Source organism: Bombina bombina, chromosome 4, assembly GCF_027579735.1.
Source record: "Bombina bombina isolate aBomBom1 chromosome 4, aBomBom1.pri, whole genome shotgun sequence".
Classification (NCBI taxonomy): domain Eukaryota; kingdom Metazoa; phylum Chordata; class Amphibia; order Anura; family Bombinatoridae; genus Bombina; species Bombina bombina.
Window position 1 is genome coordinate 1,169,265,371 of NC_069502.1, and position 19,377 is coordinate 1,169,284,747.

Here is a 19,377-nt window from a genome sequence, read left to right on the forward strand (position 1 = left end):
CATTAATATCATAGTTTATTGTAAAGTGCTCATTTAAACTATTCAAAGCATGTTATAGAAACAGCTACATGGTCAATAATACAAAATGGATTTACTTCGAACAAGTATTGCAGCGTTCTAGGTCTACACAAGAACGGTTCATTATAGAACAGAAACATTGCATATTTTGAACCCAATAAATTTATTTTTACAATATTAAAGGGAAGTTAAACACTGAAAAACTATTAGGTATAATGATGCATTTACAACAAATATTAGAATGAAAATAATATGCGGATGTGTTAAAAAATATATTAATTTACCATTTCACTTATATTCAATAAGCCTAATAAGTATCGCACAATATGTTGTTTCTGTTATGTAATTGAATGCAAATAAAGTATTCAAAAAATCATATCAGTTATCTGAATATTGAAAGCATAGGTTTACATTTTTTGTGCATTACCATGTTGTAACCTAGTTCTTCTTATGCTGAAGTCAATTAGGGGCAGTTATAAATGGGTTACTATAAAGTGTGCAACCAATGACTAAGTAAAATATAGTTGTGTTAGGTTTGGAGTCTGCAATTGCAGTTTTAACAGGAATTTGAATGCCAACAGAATTAAATTATTTGAAAAGGGAAAAAATAAATAATAGTATTTTGCAAAGTTTTAATTAATGAAAGTATATTGTAAACCTTGTTTATAACATATAATTAAAGGGTCATCAAACACCTCAATATATTAATATACATGGTTTAAATACATGTAATAAAAAAAACTTTGCAATATACTTTCATTATTTATTTTGTTTTCCTTTACTGTAATTTAGTTCTGAATATTGTGGGTTTTCCAATTCCTGTTAAACATGGAAGTGCAGACACAGCAATATTCCACACAGTCATTGGTTGCACACTCTAGTAAGTCATTTATTTCCATTCCTAATTGGCCTCAGAAGAAAAGGTAACCTAAGTTACAATATGGCAGCACCCAGTGCTCTCAAGCAATCACTTCACGTTCACTTTGAACTTGTAATACATGTGCTAGTTCCGACGCACATAAACAGCCACAATAAATCCGATAATGCTCACACACAACTGTTAGCGCACCTCACATAATCTGACCCTTAGTGTTTCATGTCCCTTTAAACATTTTAGATCACAATCTCTAAGTGTTTTATATCCATGTCTTTTTAAGAACTGTGATGTATCTAAATTTCTAAATTTGTTTAAACATGATGGGCTAGAATACAAGTGGAGAGCTAAGTGTAGCACACAAGTGATAAGGGTTATATACGTCTCTTTGTGCTCGTTGGAAATTGCAAGCATATTACAAATTAAAAGTAAACGAGTTTGTTTGAGTGCAATCAAATTTAACGCAAGTCAGATTAGTGCGTCTTCAGAGCTCTGATTTTATATATATATATATATATATATATATATATATATATATATATATATATATATATATATGAAAAAGTGTAAGACATGTACACAGGGGCCCTCCTGGTGTAATACGTTTTGATAAGGAAAATGCACTTATAAAAGAAGAAATATCCGCACTCACTTGGTTTTACCTCATCCACTATGAGGTATTTATGCAGCTCAGTGTTAGTAGATGTTCTCTCCTCAGTCAGAGCCCTCAAGCGTCCTTCTATTCGCCCAGTTGTTCCAGGATCCTTAATATTAGTGTTTAGGCATAAAGCTGCAGTACAATCACTCCCAAATATTGCAATGGGTTAAAAGGACCCTGCTGTAATTATAACAGTAAATGGGCTGGTGGTGTCTGGGTTGACAATGTACTAACACTTAGTCAGTGTGAGCAGGAATGGTTTAATGTTAAAAAGACAAGAAATATAACACTCTGTTAAAGGAGATCAGGTTTATGTGCTCCATTGAAGTCTATAGGAGAATAAGTTAACGTGGTCGCAATATTGAAACTTTGGCTTTTTGCGTGTTTCAGGTTAGTGCACAAGCCAAAACGTTTTACTTTCAACTAGTGATACGTGCGGTATCTGACACACGCAAAAAACTTACTTATAGCAGAGTAAGCAAGCGAGGGTGAGCGATAATTACCGATCTACTCGTAATCTGGCATATACATGGTAAAATCCACACATACAATTTGGGGAAGTGTGTGTTAATGCTATACTACCCTGATATCGAGCATTCCTGGAACATAACAATTTAATTTCCTTTCACATAACACAGAATGTTGATGTCCAATTTAACTGCAAAATGCATAAATAACAGGGGTGCCTATAATGAGACAAGATGTTATTTATTTATGCATGTGCTAAGCATAAGGAATACTAAGCGTGTACATGAAACTGATGTTCATTCAACTAATATTCTTGTGCTGAATCACTTTCTATCATTGAGGGCACTGTGGTTGGCTAAATACTTGTCTAAAACACTGTTTTGGATTTCTTTCGACTTGTGCCCATTCTGTCACTGACTGATGCCCAGTTTCCATTGAGGTGGTAAATTGTGGAAACTGGTTATAAAACTTTTATCTCTATTAAAGCCAATGGAGAATTTTTATGTTACCATCAGTTTCCAAACTTTATCACCCCAATAGAAACTAGGCCCAAGAGGAAAATAGGAAATCACACTACAGCTTTGTTATCTGCTGGTCAGCACAGGTCTACTGGTAGATCTGGGTATATCCTTTGCCCGCATCTGATATACAGTAATTAAACATATTTAATGCACCCAAAAAAGTCTTATAGGATATATATCAATTTTTTATTAATTATTATATTAATTCTGTGCACAACGAACTTCAATTATTGCTGCACCATTAATACAAAGTTAATTTCACATACTATACCTATAATTATTCAGTATGACTGACTGCAAAAACTAAAACCATTTTGACCTTTTCTGGGTTGCCACTACAATTACTGAACAATGAGTAATGCTATTGCCAACTTGTTATTAAAAGTTTTGATTTATTTGATGAGAGACAGATTAAATCAGCTCTTTTCATTTAGGTGAAAAACTACATACTTTCTAAAAACTGCAACCTATTATTTTCTCTAGGTAACATTTACGCTGTAAAAGACTGAAACTATTCATTTATTTGACAAACGACCATTCCATCGCAGAGGCTGTACTTTTTTAAAGATGGAAATTTAAAATGCATTTTAGTGTTTTTGAAAACAGATGTTCCTGTTTAAAAAATGTTTTTATTTATTATTGTTATATTTTGGAGGTTGTAAGTCCTGGGGGTGTTATTTGTTTTTGTAAAACAGTGGGCAATTGACTAAGTTATGCACTTTGTTATATTTAAAGGGACACTAAACCCGCATTTTTTTCTTTCATGATTCAGATAGAGCATGCAATTTTAAGCACCTTTTAATTAACTCCTATTATCAATTTTCTTCATTCTTTAGTTATCTTTATTTGTAAAGCAGAAATAAAAGCTTAGGAGCCGGCCCATTTTATGTTCAGCAGCTGGGTAGCACTTGCTAATTGGTGGCTAAAACGCTTTCCAGGGTGCTGAACCAAAAATGGGCTGGCTCCTTATCTTAGATTCCTGCTTTTTTCAGTAAAGATAGCAAGTAAATTAGAAAGTTGCTTAAAATTGCATGCTCTATCTGAATCATAGAATTTTTTGGTTCAGTATCCCTTTAAAGAGACAGTCTAGACTCAATACTTATTCTTTATTACTTATTGCTACATAGCAGACAAGCATCTTGCAACGGGTTCCACATCTATAAGCTTGTAAAATGTACGATACCTTTAAATATTTATTGTTTGTTAGCAGCCAAAAATGGTCGCCAAGCTCCGCCCACAGCTTCTTCTTGCCCAGTTAGCTGTTTTCTTGTATGACAATTTAGCAGTGCCCATTTAATATTTTTCAGTTAACTATTTTAAATTGCACCTGCACAAATCAGCGTTTGCAAGTAGTAAATCGTATTCACAATTTGATCATGATTGGAGAAGCTTAACATACCAAAATATACACACAATAGGTGGACAGAGCTTGGTAAACATTTTTGGCTCCTAACAAACAATTATTTATATATTTAAATGTTTTATGTACTTCTCACAAGCATATAGATGTGGGACCATTTGCAGGCTGCTTCTCTGGTATGTAACGATAAGTAATCAAAATTATGTATTGGGTCTAGACTGTCCCTTTAAACAGCTATAATGTAAAGGGATATTAAAATGTGCAAAAAGAAAATGCTGTGATGTGTTAGAACATTTTATTATTGCACTATTGCTTGTATATAACTATTAGAGATGTGCACGGCAAAAGATTTGTTTGTCTGAAAGATTTGTTTCAGATTTTTCCCATTGTTACGTTCAGACAAATTTTGTTCATGTGTGCATTCGCTTACACCGAATATCGGATTCATACCCTTATTTATAATAGGAACAGCAAATTTTATACACCAATTTTAACAAAAATCTTAAATTATATAATTTGCACAAATAAAAGAACTTATCTTTCAATACTTAAAAGGTCTATTATTGCAAAATCAGGGCGTTTGCACTCACTCATATTCTTGTGCGGTGATATTAAGGCACTGATGAGTGCTGATGAGCTCCTAGGGCTGTGAGTTTTGCAGTGTCATGGGATGTGTGTGTACCCTGTCTGGTCTGAGAGTGGAGTCTATTTTGGTGTTTTGTATGTGTCTAGGAAAATCACAAAGGGTCTTTGTCACTCTTGTTTGTATCTCAGTGTGTTTGGTTGAAGGCCTGCATTGTGTGGATGTAGGTTAGGGACCCATGGAGGAAGACACCTTGACGTGGCCCTGGGCCTATCAACATTTGGCCAAATAATAACCTAGCTGTGTGCTTGCAAGGGAGTGGTAGACTCTGGGACTCAGGGCTGGGAGTTTTGCAGTGTCATGGGATGTGTACCTAGTCTGGTTTGAGAGTGCAGTCCACTGTAACTACACAACTTACCCTGCTCTGCAAACCATTTTAAAAGCTGCAACTCTAACTACACAACTTACCCTGCTCTGCAAGCCATTTTAAAAGCTGCAACTCTAACTACACAACTTACTCTGCTCTGCAAGCCATTTTAAAAGGTAATTCATCTGAAAGATATCTCCAATCAAGACAATGAGTGCATTCATTTCTTATAACTGTTGGGCTAATATGGAATTGCTTTTAACTTTTATTATTGTAACATTCCAATCTCTTGTCTCCCCCTCTACCCTGTCTCAAACTACACCTCCCCCCTTACTTTATAACCAGGATTTCTCACCTTACTATTGTCTTTCTTACAGCTGCAACTCTAACTACACAACTTACCCTGCTCTGCAAGCACTAGCCCACCACCACCCACCCTGGTGTTTACCTTAATATATAAAACCTCCTAATAGCAATTAGGTGCAGCTGTCACTAATAATCCAGGATACAGACACTACTTCATTTTCACAGCATCTGCACTGACACTGAACCACATTCTGTTACTCTTTTCCAATTCGTATTTGCCCACTCACCACACACTTTTTCTTATTGTTTGTCACTCTACGTCATTACTTACTCTCAGTTTACCCTGCCTTATATCAGACTTATTTCCCTTCTCCCTTACCTTCTGTGTCCATTCCCTCTCCTTTAGATTGTAAGCTTGAGAGCCTCTCTACCTGTGGGCTACTTTGTATTTAAAAGGACAGTTCACCCAAAAACTTTCTCCCCTTTAAATTATTCCCAATGATCCTTTTTACCTGCTAGAGTGTATTAAATTGGTTGCAAATAGCTCCTTTACTCATATTTCAGCATTTGAAATAGCTGATTTAGCTTGTGGTTTCCCAACCTATACTGAAAGTTTTGATACTGGCGTATACGCTATTGACAAGCCTAAGTAAACACAGCCAGCAGAAGAGATTACACCCTCAGTGGGGGTCATGATAGTTAAGTAATAAAATGATAATTTTCCATTGTTCTCTCTATGTATTGAGCTTTGGTGTTCCAGACAAATATAAGATAAGGAAGCAAGTCTGTGTACATAAAAGTGATAACATAATGAGATCTGATATTACCTGAAGCTCAACCCATTGTAATAGGCTGTGGTTTCAAAGCACAAAACCAGCTACTTCAGATACACAAATAAACCCAAAAATGCAATTTCTCAAATATTTTATACTCTGCAGTTGGTATAACAAGTTATTTAAAATACATTTATGGAAAAACTATTTTACAGTGTACTGTCCCTTTAAAGTGAACTACCACTGATTGTGCTCAAGGGCAGGGTATTCCTCTCCTTTTGTATAACTCAATTATTGCACCTACAACTGTATTGTACCCCTACTGTACTTGTTTGTTTGTGTATGTAATGCATCCCTGTAATGTTTTATTATTACTTGTATAGCGCTACATAATCTGTTGGCGCTTTATAAATACCTGATAATAATAAAATAATATATAAATATATATATATATATAAATATATATATATATATATACACTTGTTAATGCTTTTTGGGTTTTCTGCTATTTTTTCAGGCTGTTCTAAAGAGATATGTTGACGACAGCTATGACAAGATTTTCGTACGTTATTGTGACCAGGTACTATATCACTTTTTATGAACTCATCTTTGCAGATTTGTAGAAGTTCTGAAAAGAACATAAACATATGGATTGCAATAATACAACATTGGAAGATTAGCAGTCCAATGCAATATGCAATATAAAGCAGAGCATTGAATTGCTTGTTATTATTGTGCTAAAAGAAACAATAAAACAGTTGCTATGTCTTGTATTACCTAAGCTAAGTTCTCATCTCACACTGTAAAATAATGAGACTTCCCTTTTTCACGTAAGCGGTGCTGAGTCTCTGTAGCTGCCAGGTAATTATAAATTCCTACCAGTATCGAACTACAAACACCTGTTATATAAAGATAATGTAACTTCCCTCAATTATTTTTACTGCATCCAGCATCTGCTTGCTTTTTGTAACTTGCGCTGCTGTGTTGCGTAGAGTTGCCAACTTTTGTTAAAAATAAATAAGGGAGACTACGGAAACCACACATTTCATGTAGGAAATCAACAGATTATTCAGTAGTTAGTGGGGAAAAAAACTTTATTTTTTAAGAACAAAATTCTTCATACAAATTATCTTCATTCACACAGTCTAGCTTAAAACATTTAACAATTTTCTGCAAATCTGTGAATTCTATTTTACATTTGAAGGGACATAAAACCCCCCCAAAAATGATTTCATAATTCAGATAGAGAATACAATGTTTAGAAAGTTTCTAATTTACTTCTATCATAAAATAGTTGAAGAGATATCTAGATGGGTAGCGTGTACGTAAATGGAGCACTGCATGACAGGAAATAGTACTGCCATCTAGTGCTCTTGCTAATGTATAACATTAGTACTACATGACAGGAAATAGTGCTGCCATCTAGTGCTCTTGCTAATGTATAACATTATTACTACAGGACAGGAAATAGTGCTGCCATCTAGTGCTCTTGCTAATGTATAACATTATTACTACAGGACAGGAAATAGTGCTGCCATCTAGTGCTCTTGCTAATGTATAACATTATTACTACAGGACAGGAAATAGTGCTGCCATCTAGTGCTCTTGCTAATGTATAAAATTAGCACTGCATGACAGGAAATAGTGCTGCCCTCTAGTGCTCTTGCTAATGTATAACATTAGTACTACATGACAGGAAATAGTGCTACTATCTAGTGCTCTTGCTAATGTATAACATTAGCACTGCATGACAGGAAATAGTGCTGCCATCTAGTGCTCTTGCTAATGTATAACATTAGTACTACATGACAGGAAATAGTGCTGCCATCTAGTGCTCTTGCTAATGTATAACATTAGTACTACATGACAGGAAATAGTGCTGCCATCTAGTGCTCTTGCTAAAGTATAACATTAGTACTACATGACAGGAAATAGTGCTGCCATCTAGTGCTCTTGCTAATGTATAACATTATTGGAGATCTGCTACCATTAAGTACTGCAGACACATGCACACTCCTAAGCTTACCTTCCTGCTTTTCAACAATGAAAAGCAAGAAGACAAATGCAATTTGATAATAGAAGCAAATTGTAAAGTTGTATAAAATGTAATGTTCTATCTGAATCATGAAAGAAAAGTTTTGGGTTTTATGTCCCTTTAAGTCACAGTGAGAGGATAGACATTAACCCCTTAACGACCGAGGACGTGCAGGGTACGTCCTCAAAAAAAAGGCAGTTAACGCCTGAGAACGTACCCTGCACGTCCTCGGTGTGGAAAGCAGCTGGAAGCGATCCTGCTCGCTTCCAGCTGCTTTCCGGTTATTGCAGTGATGCCTCGATATGGAGGCATCCTGCAATAACCTTTTGAAGCCTTCCGATGCAGAGAGAGCCACTCTGTGGCCCTCTCTGCACCGGAGATCGGTGACTTACTCCGTTGGTGGGTGGGAGCAGGACCGGGAGGCGGGTGGCGGCCATCGATGGCCCTGGTTGATGCGGAGGGGGGCGGGATCGTCGGCGGCGATGTCAGGGCGCGCGCACAGACGCGCGCTCGTGCACGGGGAGGCGGGGGCGGGAGCGTGCACGGGGAGGGAGCGGGTGGGAACCGCTACACTACAGAAATATTTTTTGTAGAAGTGGGGGAAAAGGGGGATATTATTTAAAATTTAGCAAGATCGGGTAGCAAGATCGGTGTGGTGGGGTGTTAGTCTGTGGGGGGGAAGCTACACTACAGAAAAAAAAAAAAATAATAAAACCCTTTTTTTTGTTGCAAACTGGGTACTGGCAGACAGCTGCCAGTACCCAAGATGGCCCCCAATAAGGCAGAGAGGGGGGTTAGAGAGCTGTTTTGGGGGGGATCAGGGAGGTTGGGGCTAAGGGGGGATCCTACATAGCAGCATATGTAAATATGCTCAATTTTTTAAAAAGAATATTCAAAGATGCCTTTTATTTTAGTACTGGCAGACTTTCTGCCAGTACTTAAGATGGCGGGGACAATTGTGGGGTGGGGGAGGGAAGGGAGCTGTTTGGGAGGGATCAGGGGGTGTGATGTGTCAGGTGGGAGGCTGATCTCTACACTAAAACTAAAATTAACCCTGCAAGCTCCCTACAAACTACCTAATTAACCCCTTCACTGCTAGCCATAATACACGTGTGATGTGCAGCAGCATTTAACGGCCTTCTTATTACCAAAAAGCAACGCCAAAACCATGTATGTCTGCTATTTCTGAACAAAGGGGATCCCAGAGAAGCATTTACAAACATTTGTGCCATAATTGCACAAGCTGTTTGTAAATAATTTCAGTGAGAAACCTAAAATTGTGAAAAAATTTACGTTTTTTTTAATTTGATCGCATTTGGCGGTGAAATGGTGGCATGAAATATACCAAAATGGGCCTAGATCAATACTTGGGGTTGTCTACTACACTACACTACAGCTAAAATTAACCCTAGAAGCTCCCTACATACGCCCTAATTAACCCATTCACTGCTAGGCATAATACACATGTGGTGCGCAGTGGCATTTAGCAGCCTTCTAATTACCAAAAAGCAACGCCAAAGCCATACATGTCTGCTATTTCTAAAGAAAGGGGATCCCAGAGAAGCATTTACAATCATTTATGCCATAATTGCATAAGTTGTTTGTAAATAATTTCAGTGAGAAACCTAAAGTTTGTGAAAAAATTTGTGAAAAAGTGAACAATTTTCTTTATTTGATCACATTTGGCGGTGAAATGGTGGCATGAAATATGCCAAAATGGGTCTAGATCAATACTTTAGGATGTCTTCTAAAAAAAAATATATACTTGTCAATGGATATTCAGGTATTCCTGACAGATATCAGGGTTTCAATGTAACTAGCTTCTAATTTTGATAAAAAATGGTTTGGAAATAGCAAAGTGCTACTTGTATTTATGGCCCTATAACTTACAAAAAAAGCAAAGAACATGTAAACATTAGGTATTTCTAAACTCAGGATAAAATTTTGAAACTATTTAGCATGGGTGTTTTTTGGTGGTTGTAGATATGTAACAGATTTTGGGGGTCAAAGTGAGAAAAGGTGTGTTTTTTTCCATTTTTTTTCCTCATATTTTATAATTTTTTTTATAGTAAATGATAAGATATGATGAAAATAATGGTATCTTTAGAAAGTCCATTTAATGGCAAGAAAAACGGTATATAATATGTGTGGGTACAGTAAATGAGTAAGAGGAAAATTACAGCTAAACACAAACACCGCAAAAATGTAAAAATAGCCTTGGTCCCAAACGGACAGAAAATGTAAAAGTGCTGTGGTCATTAAGGGGTTAAACTGTTGGGGCCCCATCCGATATGCAGCGTCACCCGCAAAAGCTGGCGACGCCGTTTTTTGCGTTGGTTTGGTATCACATATTTATGATTAAACAACTAAAAATCTATGCGCTGGTGGTAGATAATACTTCACATAAAAATCAGATACCCCAAGTCATCTGAATAAATAGTTTTAGTAGCAGTTATGATTGTCTTATATGTGTGCGCCTGTGTGCAAACGCTGGCTTAATATCTACCAAATGACAATGGTCTTAGTAGTATTTGTATTTCTATGTCTATGTTTATATAAATAAATGTATAGAAAAAAACGTTTTTTAGTTTTTAAAGAATTTTCATAGAATAATATCTTAAAATTATTAAGTTCTAATTCAAAAATAAAAATAATAATAAAAAAATATACAAAGATTATTGGTTAAAAATAATATTCTTTTATTAGAATCAATATAAAACAGTCAGTCGAAATTGCTTAATCTTAAAGTGGTTATGTGAGAAAGTTGGTACCAACCAATTGTATTGAGGTGTAGCTACAATTAGTATATGATATATGTGTGTAAAATTAGCAAGTCCAGTTTATACCTTGGCAGGTATTTAAAAATACTTTTTGTAAAAGATTTGGCTTTTCGCTCATAAAATGCACCAAAGGTAGAAAATAAGGTATAATTGGTAGAAATACAGTTGTTTAGAGATCGTTGTTGAAGACAACTATTGACACCTGGTTCAACAATAGGTGTTTATTTTCAGCCTTTTTGAAATAAGCCTTTTTGTGATATGACCAAAAGATTTAGACTAGGTGTTTGAGCCGTTTTCTGTATGTCACAGTAATTATATCACAATAGTTATTGAACACTTAGTTTGTCTTTTGCGATATTATTAATCAACAGACTTTGAATAAGGTACCTTATTTGCAGTTCCAAGTCATATAAGAAGGTTCTTGCGTGTCCAAATGAGGTATAGATGAGAAACTTTCTTTGTCCTTTCAAAGTTTCTAGGAGCGCTTGTTGCAGCGTGTATGTCTCCTGTGAAAGTTGCCTCTGTCACTTCCGTGTCCGGTCTTGACACGCCCACCAAATGCGAGATTGACAGATAGGTAAAGAGCAAGGTTTCTCCAGTGCAGTGTAAGCAGTCTGTATCCAAGGTGATCAGTAAGCAGTCTGTATCCAAAGCAACGCGTTTCAGCTCCAAAGAGCCTTTCTCAAGCTTCTGTCAGACCTGCTTAGAATCCTATCTTTTATACCTTTGTTCCTGATTGAGTAAATTGTTTAATTGTTTTATTGAAGCATTGTCAAAGCCAATATCATTTCTGTGTGTGGTTTTCAATATGCTTAAAAGCCGCTATAGAGTATTCATGTATTCTTATTAGAAAAAAATATAATAAAATAAATAAACAACTAAGTAAATAATTTTAGTAAAAAACTGGAATAGTTCTCTTTTTTCCTTTGTTGAAAAGATATTTTTTATATTTATATTGGTACTATACTGTGTGTGGTTTCAATATGTTTAAAAGCCACTTTAGATTAAGTAAATAATTATAGTGAAAACTGGAATAGAATCGGTTTGCTTAGTTCTCTTTTTTTCCTTTGTTGAAAAAATATTTTTACATTTTTATATTTCTATTGGTTCTTTCCAATGTATTTCCAAGTTATTACTGTACATTAAAAAGACTGTACATATCTATATATGACCTGCATCATATGAAAAATAAAACTTAAAATTTGTTTGTTAAGATAGAAAAATTATCAGATTTATTTATATACTTTAAAAACGTTTTTTTCTTTGGTAATAAAGGACTAAATAATATATACATATATATAAAGCTGGACATTCTAAGTGTTATAGAACAAACCAATGTGTAATAGATGGGTGAAACAGTCTCAATCTAGAGATTGTAGGTATTTATGATTTCTTGTAGTATTGTGTTATGATCTATGTGAAAAAACTTCTCAGTTCAATTTCTAAATTCAGACCTTGTGGGTGAAGAGTGTCTAAATTGTAAATCCATTTGCTTTCTAGCTGCAATAATCTTTTTTGATTATCTCCCCCTCTCTTTTGTTTTTGTAATTTGGCTATGCCCATATGGTATCACATATACAGCATAGCATACAACTTACGCCCATATATTTCACCCGTCGCCCGCAATTTTTACTCCCATAGGCTAACATGGGACCGCGTCGTAAGTCGGTATCCAATATCCAGTGCAAGGCCTTACGTGGCGTAAATGGAAAAATCTTACTCCATTTTCACCTCGCCATAAAATGCAGTCGTAGCAGGCCTAGCGCTGAGTATTGGAGCACCGTAACTCCCTAAAATGCCTGCAAAAAAACCCTAACACCTAACGCATGCGCAATGTCTATCTACCTGTCAACCGCAATCCCCCACCGCAATACCTAATAAAGTGTATTAACCCCTAAACCGCTGCTCCCAGACCCCGCCGCACCTACATTATATGTATTAACCCCTAAACCGCCGCTCCTGGACCCCGCCACCACCTACATTAAGTATATTAACCCCTAATCTGACCCCCCTACACCGCCGCCACCTACATTAAATATATTAACCCCTAATCTGACCCCCCTACACCGCCGCACCAACATTAAATATATTAACCCCTAATCTGACCCCCCTACACCGCCGCCACCTACATTAAATATATTAACCTCTAATCTGACTCCCCTACACCGCCGCCACCTACATTAAATATATTAACCTCTAATCTGACCCCCCCTACACCGCCGCCACCTACATTAAATGTATTAACCTCTAATCTGACCCCCCTACACCGCCGCCACCTACATTAAATGTATTACCCCCTAAACCTAAGTCTAACCCTAACTATAAATAATATTAATATTATTAACTAAATTATTCCTATTTAGAACTAAAGATTTACCTATAAAATAAACCCTAAGGTAGCTACAATATAATTAATAATTACATTGTAGCTATTTTAGGATTTATATTTATTTTACAGGTAACTTTGTATTTATTTTAACTAGGTACAATAGCTATTAAATAGTTAATAACTATTTAATAGCTACCTAGTTAAAATAATTATAAAATTACCTGTAAAATAAATCCTAACCTAAGTTACAAATACACCTAACACTACAATATTAATAAATTAATTAAATAAATTAACTACAATTATCTAAAATAAAACACAATTAAATAAACTAAACTATATTACAAAAAAAACAAACACTAAATTACAAAAAATAAAAAAATATTACAAGAAGTTTAATCTAATTACACCTAATCTAAGCCCCCTAATAAAATAAAAAAGCCCCCAAAAATAATAAAACGCCCTACCCTATAATAAATTACAAATAGCCCTTAAAAGGGCCTTTTGCGGGGCATTGCCCCAAAGAAATCAGCTCTTTTACCTGTAAAAAAAAGAACAATCCCCCCCCCAACATTACAACCCACCACCCACACAGCCCTACTCTAAAACCCACCCGATCCCCCCTTAAAAAACTTAACACTACCCCATTGAAGATCACCCTACCTTGAGCCATCTTCACCCAGCCGGGCACCAGTGGTCATCCGATGGGGCAGAAGAGGACATCCAGACCGGCAGAAGTCTTCATCCTATCCGGGCAGAAGAGGACATACGGACCGGCAGAAGTCTTCATCCTATCCGGGCAGAAGAGGACATCCGGACCGGCAGAAGTCTTCATCCTATCCGGGCAGAAGAGGACATCCAGACCGGCAGACATCTTCATCCAAGCGGCATCTTCTAATTTCATCCATCCGACGAGGAACGGCTCCATCTTGAAGACCTCCGGCGCGGAACATCCTTCTAGGCCGACGACTACCCGATGAATGGCTGGTCCTTTAAATAACGTCATCCAAGATGGCGTCCCTCAAATTCCGATTGGCTGATAAGATTCTATCAGCCAATCGGAATTAAGGTAGGAAAAATCTGATTGGTTGATTTAATCAGCCAATCGGATTGAAGTTCAATCCGATTGGTTAATTGGATCAGCCAATAGAATTGACCTCGCATTCTATTGGCTGATCCAATCAGCCAATCGGATTGAACTTCAATCCGATTGGCTGATTAAATCAACCAATCGGATCGTTTCTACCTTAATTCCGATTGGCTGATAGAATCCTATCAGCCAATCGGAATTCGAGGGACGCCATCTTGGATGACGTCATTTAAAGGACCAGCCATTTGTCGGGTAGTCGTCGGCCTAGAAGGATGTTCCGCGCTGGAGGTCTTCAAGAAGGAGCCGTTCCTCGTCGGATGGATGAAGATAGAAGATGCCGCTTGGATGAAGATGTCTGCCGGTCTGGATGTCCTCTTCTGCCCGGATTGGATGAAGACTTCTGCCGGTCCGGATGTCCTCTTCTGCCCGGATAGGATGAAGACTTCTGCCGGTCCGGATGTCCTCTTCTGCCCAATCGGATGACCACTGGTGCCCGGCTGGGTGAAGACGGCTCAAGGTAGGGTGATCCTCAATGGGGTAGTGTTAGGTTTTTTTAAGGGGGGATCGGGTGGGTTTTAGAGTAGGGGTGTGTGGGTGGTGGGTTGTAATGTTGGGGGGGCATTGTTCTTTTTTTTACAGGTGAAAGAGCTGATTACTTTGGGGCAATGCCATGCAAAAGGCCCTTTTAAGGGCTATTTGTAATTTAGTATAGGGTAGGGCATTTTATTTTTTTGGGGGGCTTTTTTATTTTATTAGGGGGCTTAGATTAGGTGTAATTAGATTAAATTTCTTGTAATATTTTTTATTTTTTGTAATTTAGTGTTTGTTTGTTTTTGTAATATAGTTTAGTTTATTTAATTGTATTTTGTTTTAGATAATTGTAGTTAATTTATTTAATTAATTTATTGATAGTGTAATGTTAGGTGTATTTGTAACTTAGGTTAGGATTTATTTTACAGGTAAATTTGTAATTATTTTAACTAGGTAGCTATTAAATAGTTATTAACTATTTAATAGCTATTGTACCTAGTTAAAATAAATACAAAGTTACCTGTAAAATAAATATAAATCCTAAAATAGCTACAATGTAATTATTAATTGTATTGTAGCTATCTTAGGGTTTATTTTATAGGTAAGTATTTAGTTTTAAATAGGAATAATTTAGGTAATAATATTAATATTATTTATATTTATTTAAATAATAATTAAGTTAGGGGGGTGTTAGGGTTAGACTTAGGTTTAGGGGGTAATACATTTAATGTAGGTGGCGGTGGTGTAGGGGGGTCAGATTAGAAGTTAATAAATTTAATGTAGGAGGCGGCGGTGTAGGGGGGTCAGATTAGAGATTAATAAATTTAATGTAGGTGGCGGCGGTGTAGGGGGGTCAGATTAGAGGTTAATATATTTAATGTAGGTGGCGGCGGTGTAGGGGGGTCAGATTAGGGGTTGATATATTTAATGTAGGTGGCAGCGGGGTCCGGGAGCGGCGGTTTAGGGGTTAAACACTTTATTTAGGTGCGGCGGGGTCTGGGAGCGGCGGTTTAGGGGTGAATACATATAATGTAGGTGGCGGTGGGCTCCGGGAGTGGCGGTTTAGGGGTTAATACTAGGATAGGTTTATTGCGGTGTGGGCTATGGCGGTTTAGGGGTTAATAATTAGGCTTATAGCGTTGTGGGGGGTTGTCAGTCTAGGGCAGAGCTTTCCAAACTTGTTATGTTGGTGACACACTTTTTAGACCTACATCATTTCGCGACACAGTAATTCAGTTGTACTAGCAAAAAGGAGGTTAAACTAACTTGTTTTAAGAGATACAGACACATACATAAATTATATAATAATGAAATGTATTTACAAGTAACAGTATGTATGTGCAAGAATTAAAAAGTTTAATAACACTAATAGCTACTTGCTATTTTAATGGGATGTATGAGGTTGATGGGATGAACACAATTTCTGAATATTTGGTGGATTATTAGATAAAGACACTCGCATTTCATCATCAAGCATTTTTAAGATTCCACTTCCTATCCATATATCAAGAGCAGGAGCAGCAATGCACTACTGGGAGCTAGTTGCCAAAAAAAAAAACACTGACTTCAGCTCAGCATTTAAGCTGCCGCCCTCAGAGCTCGGTGAGTACGATTGACTACTGCCCGCGCTGCAAACACACTGCTGTCCCACTCACTGACTACACATGCAGTCACGAGCCAATTAAGGAGATTACACGTGCAGTCAGGAGCCAATGTGCCGCCAATGGGAATAGTTTCAGTTCCCACTGAGCTGCACCAATAGGTTAAGATGATCTGTGACCCACTAGGTATCAATCACGTTTCAATTATGTGATATGCCTAGCAGGCAGGCGCAAAGTCAGAAGCCAAAAAAAAAAAAATTAAAAAAAATTTGTGATGAAGCAGGGACACACCTACACACTGCTGCCGACACACTAGTGTATCCCGACACATAGTTTGGAAAGCACTGGTCTAGGGGTTAATACATTTATTATTAGGAGTGAGAGGGGGGATTGCGGATATAGGTATACGCGTCAGGCTTATTTTTGGGAGGCAGGTTAGACAGTTACGGGAGATTTAATATTTTAGTTAGTTTTTTTAGGCGCCGGCAGTTTCTAAAGTGCCGTAAGTCACTGGCGACTCCAGAAATTTGTAGTTACGCTCATTTCTGGACATTGCTAGTTTATCCGACTTACGGCACTTTAGCAACTGCCGGAGCCATATATGTAATACCCCAATGTGCAAGGTGAAACTACGGGCAGCGCAGGTTCCCTCGCTTGAGCCGAAAACTACGCCGTATATCAGATCGCGCCCTTGGTTAACTAAATAAGAGTACAAGAGAGCAATATTAAATATTTGTAAAGAAGGTTTTTACATGTTGAAAAAATAAGGGACAGAATGCCTTAGTCTTACTTTACAACAATACGCTCGTTATCTTTAGCCTTTTATATTTTGTACCATATTACTGCTTCCTATTACTATCTGTTTCCCTCTTTTGTATAACATAGATATAATTTTTAATTTGCTTGTTCCAGAACTCAGAAATGTATGCGGAGCAGCTGCAGAGGCTTCTGAATGAGGTGGTGCTTACAGGTAAGTCTGCATGAAGCTCATGTTTATTGTTAGTTATCATATAACGGTAGAGGACCCTGTTGCACAGAATATTCTACACATTTTCAGAATATGCAAAAGAAATATCTACACCAAATATGCTATTATTAAATGGTGTAGACAACAAGTGTAGCGCTATTGAGAGCGTAGGGTGTTCTTTACATAACGTAGCCCTGCGCTAAGCATAGTGCACAATATAGTATTACATGGCAATAGTAAAATAGTTTTACCAGAGAATATTAGTGCAGGCAACGTCTTTTAATGCGCCGTTTACTTTCATTGGTAACTTGTTTAAGTGTGAAATCCAGACCTGAGTTTTGTAGTGTGCCCCATATGTATAAGGTGAAGAATTTAGTGTAGTCACGCTATCCAACCTCCAGATGTTAGCACACCCAAGGCTTTTGCTCAAATGTTAACATTTTACTTTCATCTTGTAATATGGAAGTAAAAATGGGAGTGCTAAGGATTGCCCACTAGCGATGTTAGCACTACTAGTTTTACCCTCCACGTGTAATCTAAACCAGTGTAATCTAAACCAGTGTAACCTAAACCAGTGTAACCTAAACCAATGTAACCTAAACCGGTGTAACTTAAACCAGTGTAATCTAAACCAGTGTACTCTAAACCAATGTAACCTAAACCAGTGTAACTAAAACCATTGTAACTTAAACCAGTGTAATCTAAACCAATGTAACCTAAACCAGTGTAACCTAAACCAGTGTAATCTAAACCAGTGTAATCTAAACCAGTGTAACCTAAACCAATGTAACCTAAACCAGTGTAAACTAAACCAGTGTAACCTAAACCAGTGTAACTAAAACCAGTGTAACTAAAACCAGTGTAACCTAAATCAGTGTAACCTAAACCAATGTAACTTAAACCAGTGTAACTTAAACCAGTGTTACATAAACTAATGTAACCTAAACCAGTGTAACTTAAACCAGTGTAATCTAAACCAGTGTAACCTAAACTAGTGTAACCTAAACCAATGTAATCTAAACCAGCATAATCTAAACCAGTGTAACCTAAACCAATGTAATCTAAACCAGCATAACCTAAACCAATGTAACCTAAACCAGTGTACCCTAAACTAGTGTAACCTAAACCAATGTAACCTAAACCAGTGTAATCTAAACCAGTGTAATCTAAACCAGTGTAACCTAAACCAGTGTAACCTAAAATAGTGTAATCTAAACCAATGTAACCTAAACCAGTGTACCCTAAACTAGTGTAACCTAAACCAATGTAACCTAAACCAGTGTAATCTAAACCAGTGTAACCTAAACCAGTGTAACCTAAACCAGTGTAACCTAAACCAGTGTAATCTAACCCAGTGTAATCTAAACAAGTGTAAACGAAACCAGTATAATCTGAACTACAAAGGGGTAAATATTTAATTTCAAATTGTTGGTTCTGGAAATGTTTTATTTAGTTATTTTATTTATTATTAATTCATGAGTTGTTTGGAATTAGTTTGTTAATAAAAAACATATGTCGGCTATTTCCTATGGGGATTGGGGAACAACCTCAGGGTATCTTTACAGCAGTTTAAACTTAAAGGGACAGTTAACATCTTGTAATTACAACATTTTTCAGCAGTGTTCCAATAGATTAAATATCAGCAGCGTCTAATGTTATATAAACCAATTAGCACCTTGTTTGCTGCAATTGTTTTTCAAAGATCAAACTCAACCCACTACTTATATTATTTGGAGGAGCTGATGCAGACTTGTGTCTGGAGATGACAGAACTTTCCTACCTGCAGAGAAGAATTTCCACCTTTAGAGTTATGGTTGTAACTGAATGAATAGATCAAAGAATTCATTTTTTTTTTTCCATAAAGGGAACGCTAGTTTGTTTTTTGATAAACTACATTTTACATTCTTCAAAATCTGAACTCACATTTATATATAAATATCCGTAGAAAGCATAGAACAAGACACCTATGATACTGAACAAAGTCCCACCTCCAAAGGAAATGGACGTTTTTTCCCCAGCCGTATCAATAAAACACCTCTCCGGTGAGAAGCCAACGGTGTGTATTGTAAAGCATAAAAAGTAATCCTGGTGTTGGAAATAAGTGAAAGTAGATGTG

At 36.7% G+C, this 19,377-nt stretch overlaps 1 protein-coding gene across 1 annotated transcript in view; it reads left to right on the plus strand.

Annotated features, from left to right (window-relative positions):
• LOC128658136 (calpain-13-like) overlaps positions 1–19,377 on the plus strand; it is a 281,469-nt gene that overhangs the window by 217,769 nt on the left and 44,323 nt on the right. Inside the window, exons 17-18 of the mRNA XM_053712636.1 lie at positions 6,446–6,508; positions 17,207–17,264. Of these exons, the coding sequence (XP_053568611.1) occupies positions 6,446–6,508; positions 17,207–17,264 (121 nt within the window). The remainder of the gene's footprint in view (positions 1–6,445; positions 6,509–17,206; positions 17,265–19,377) is intronic.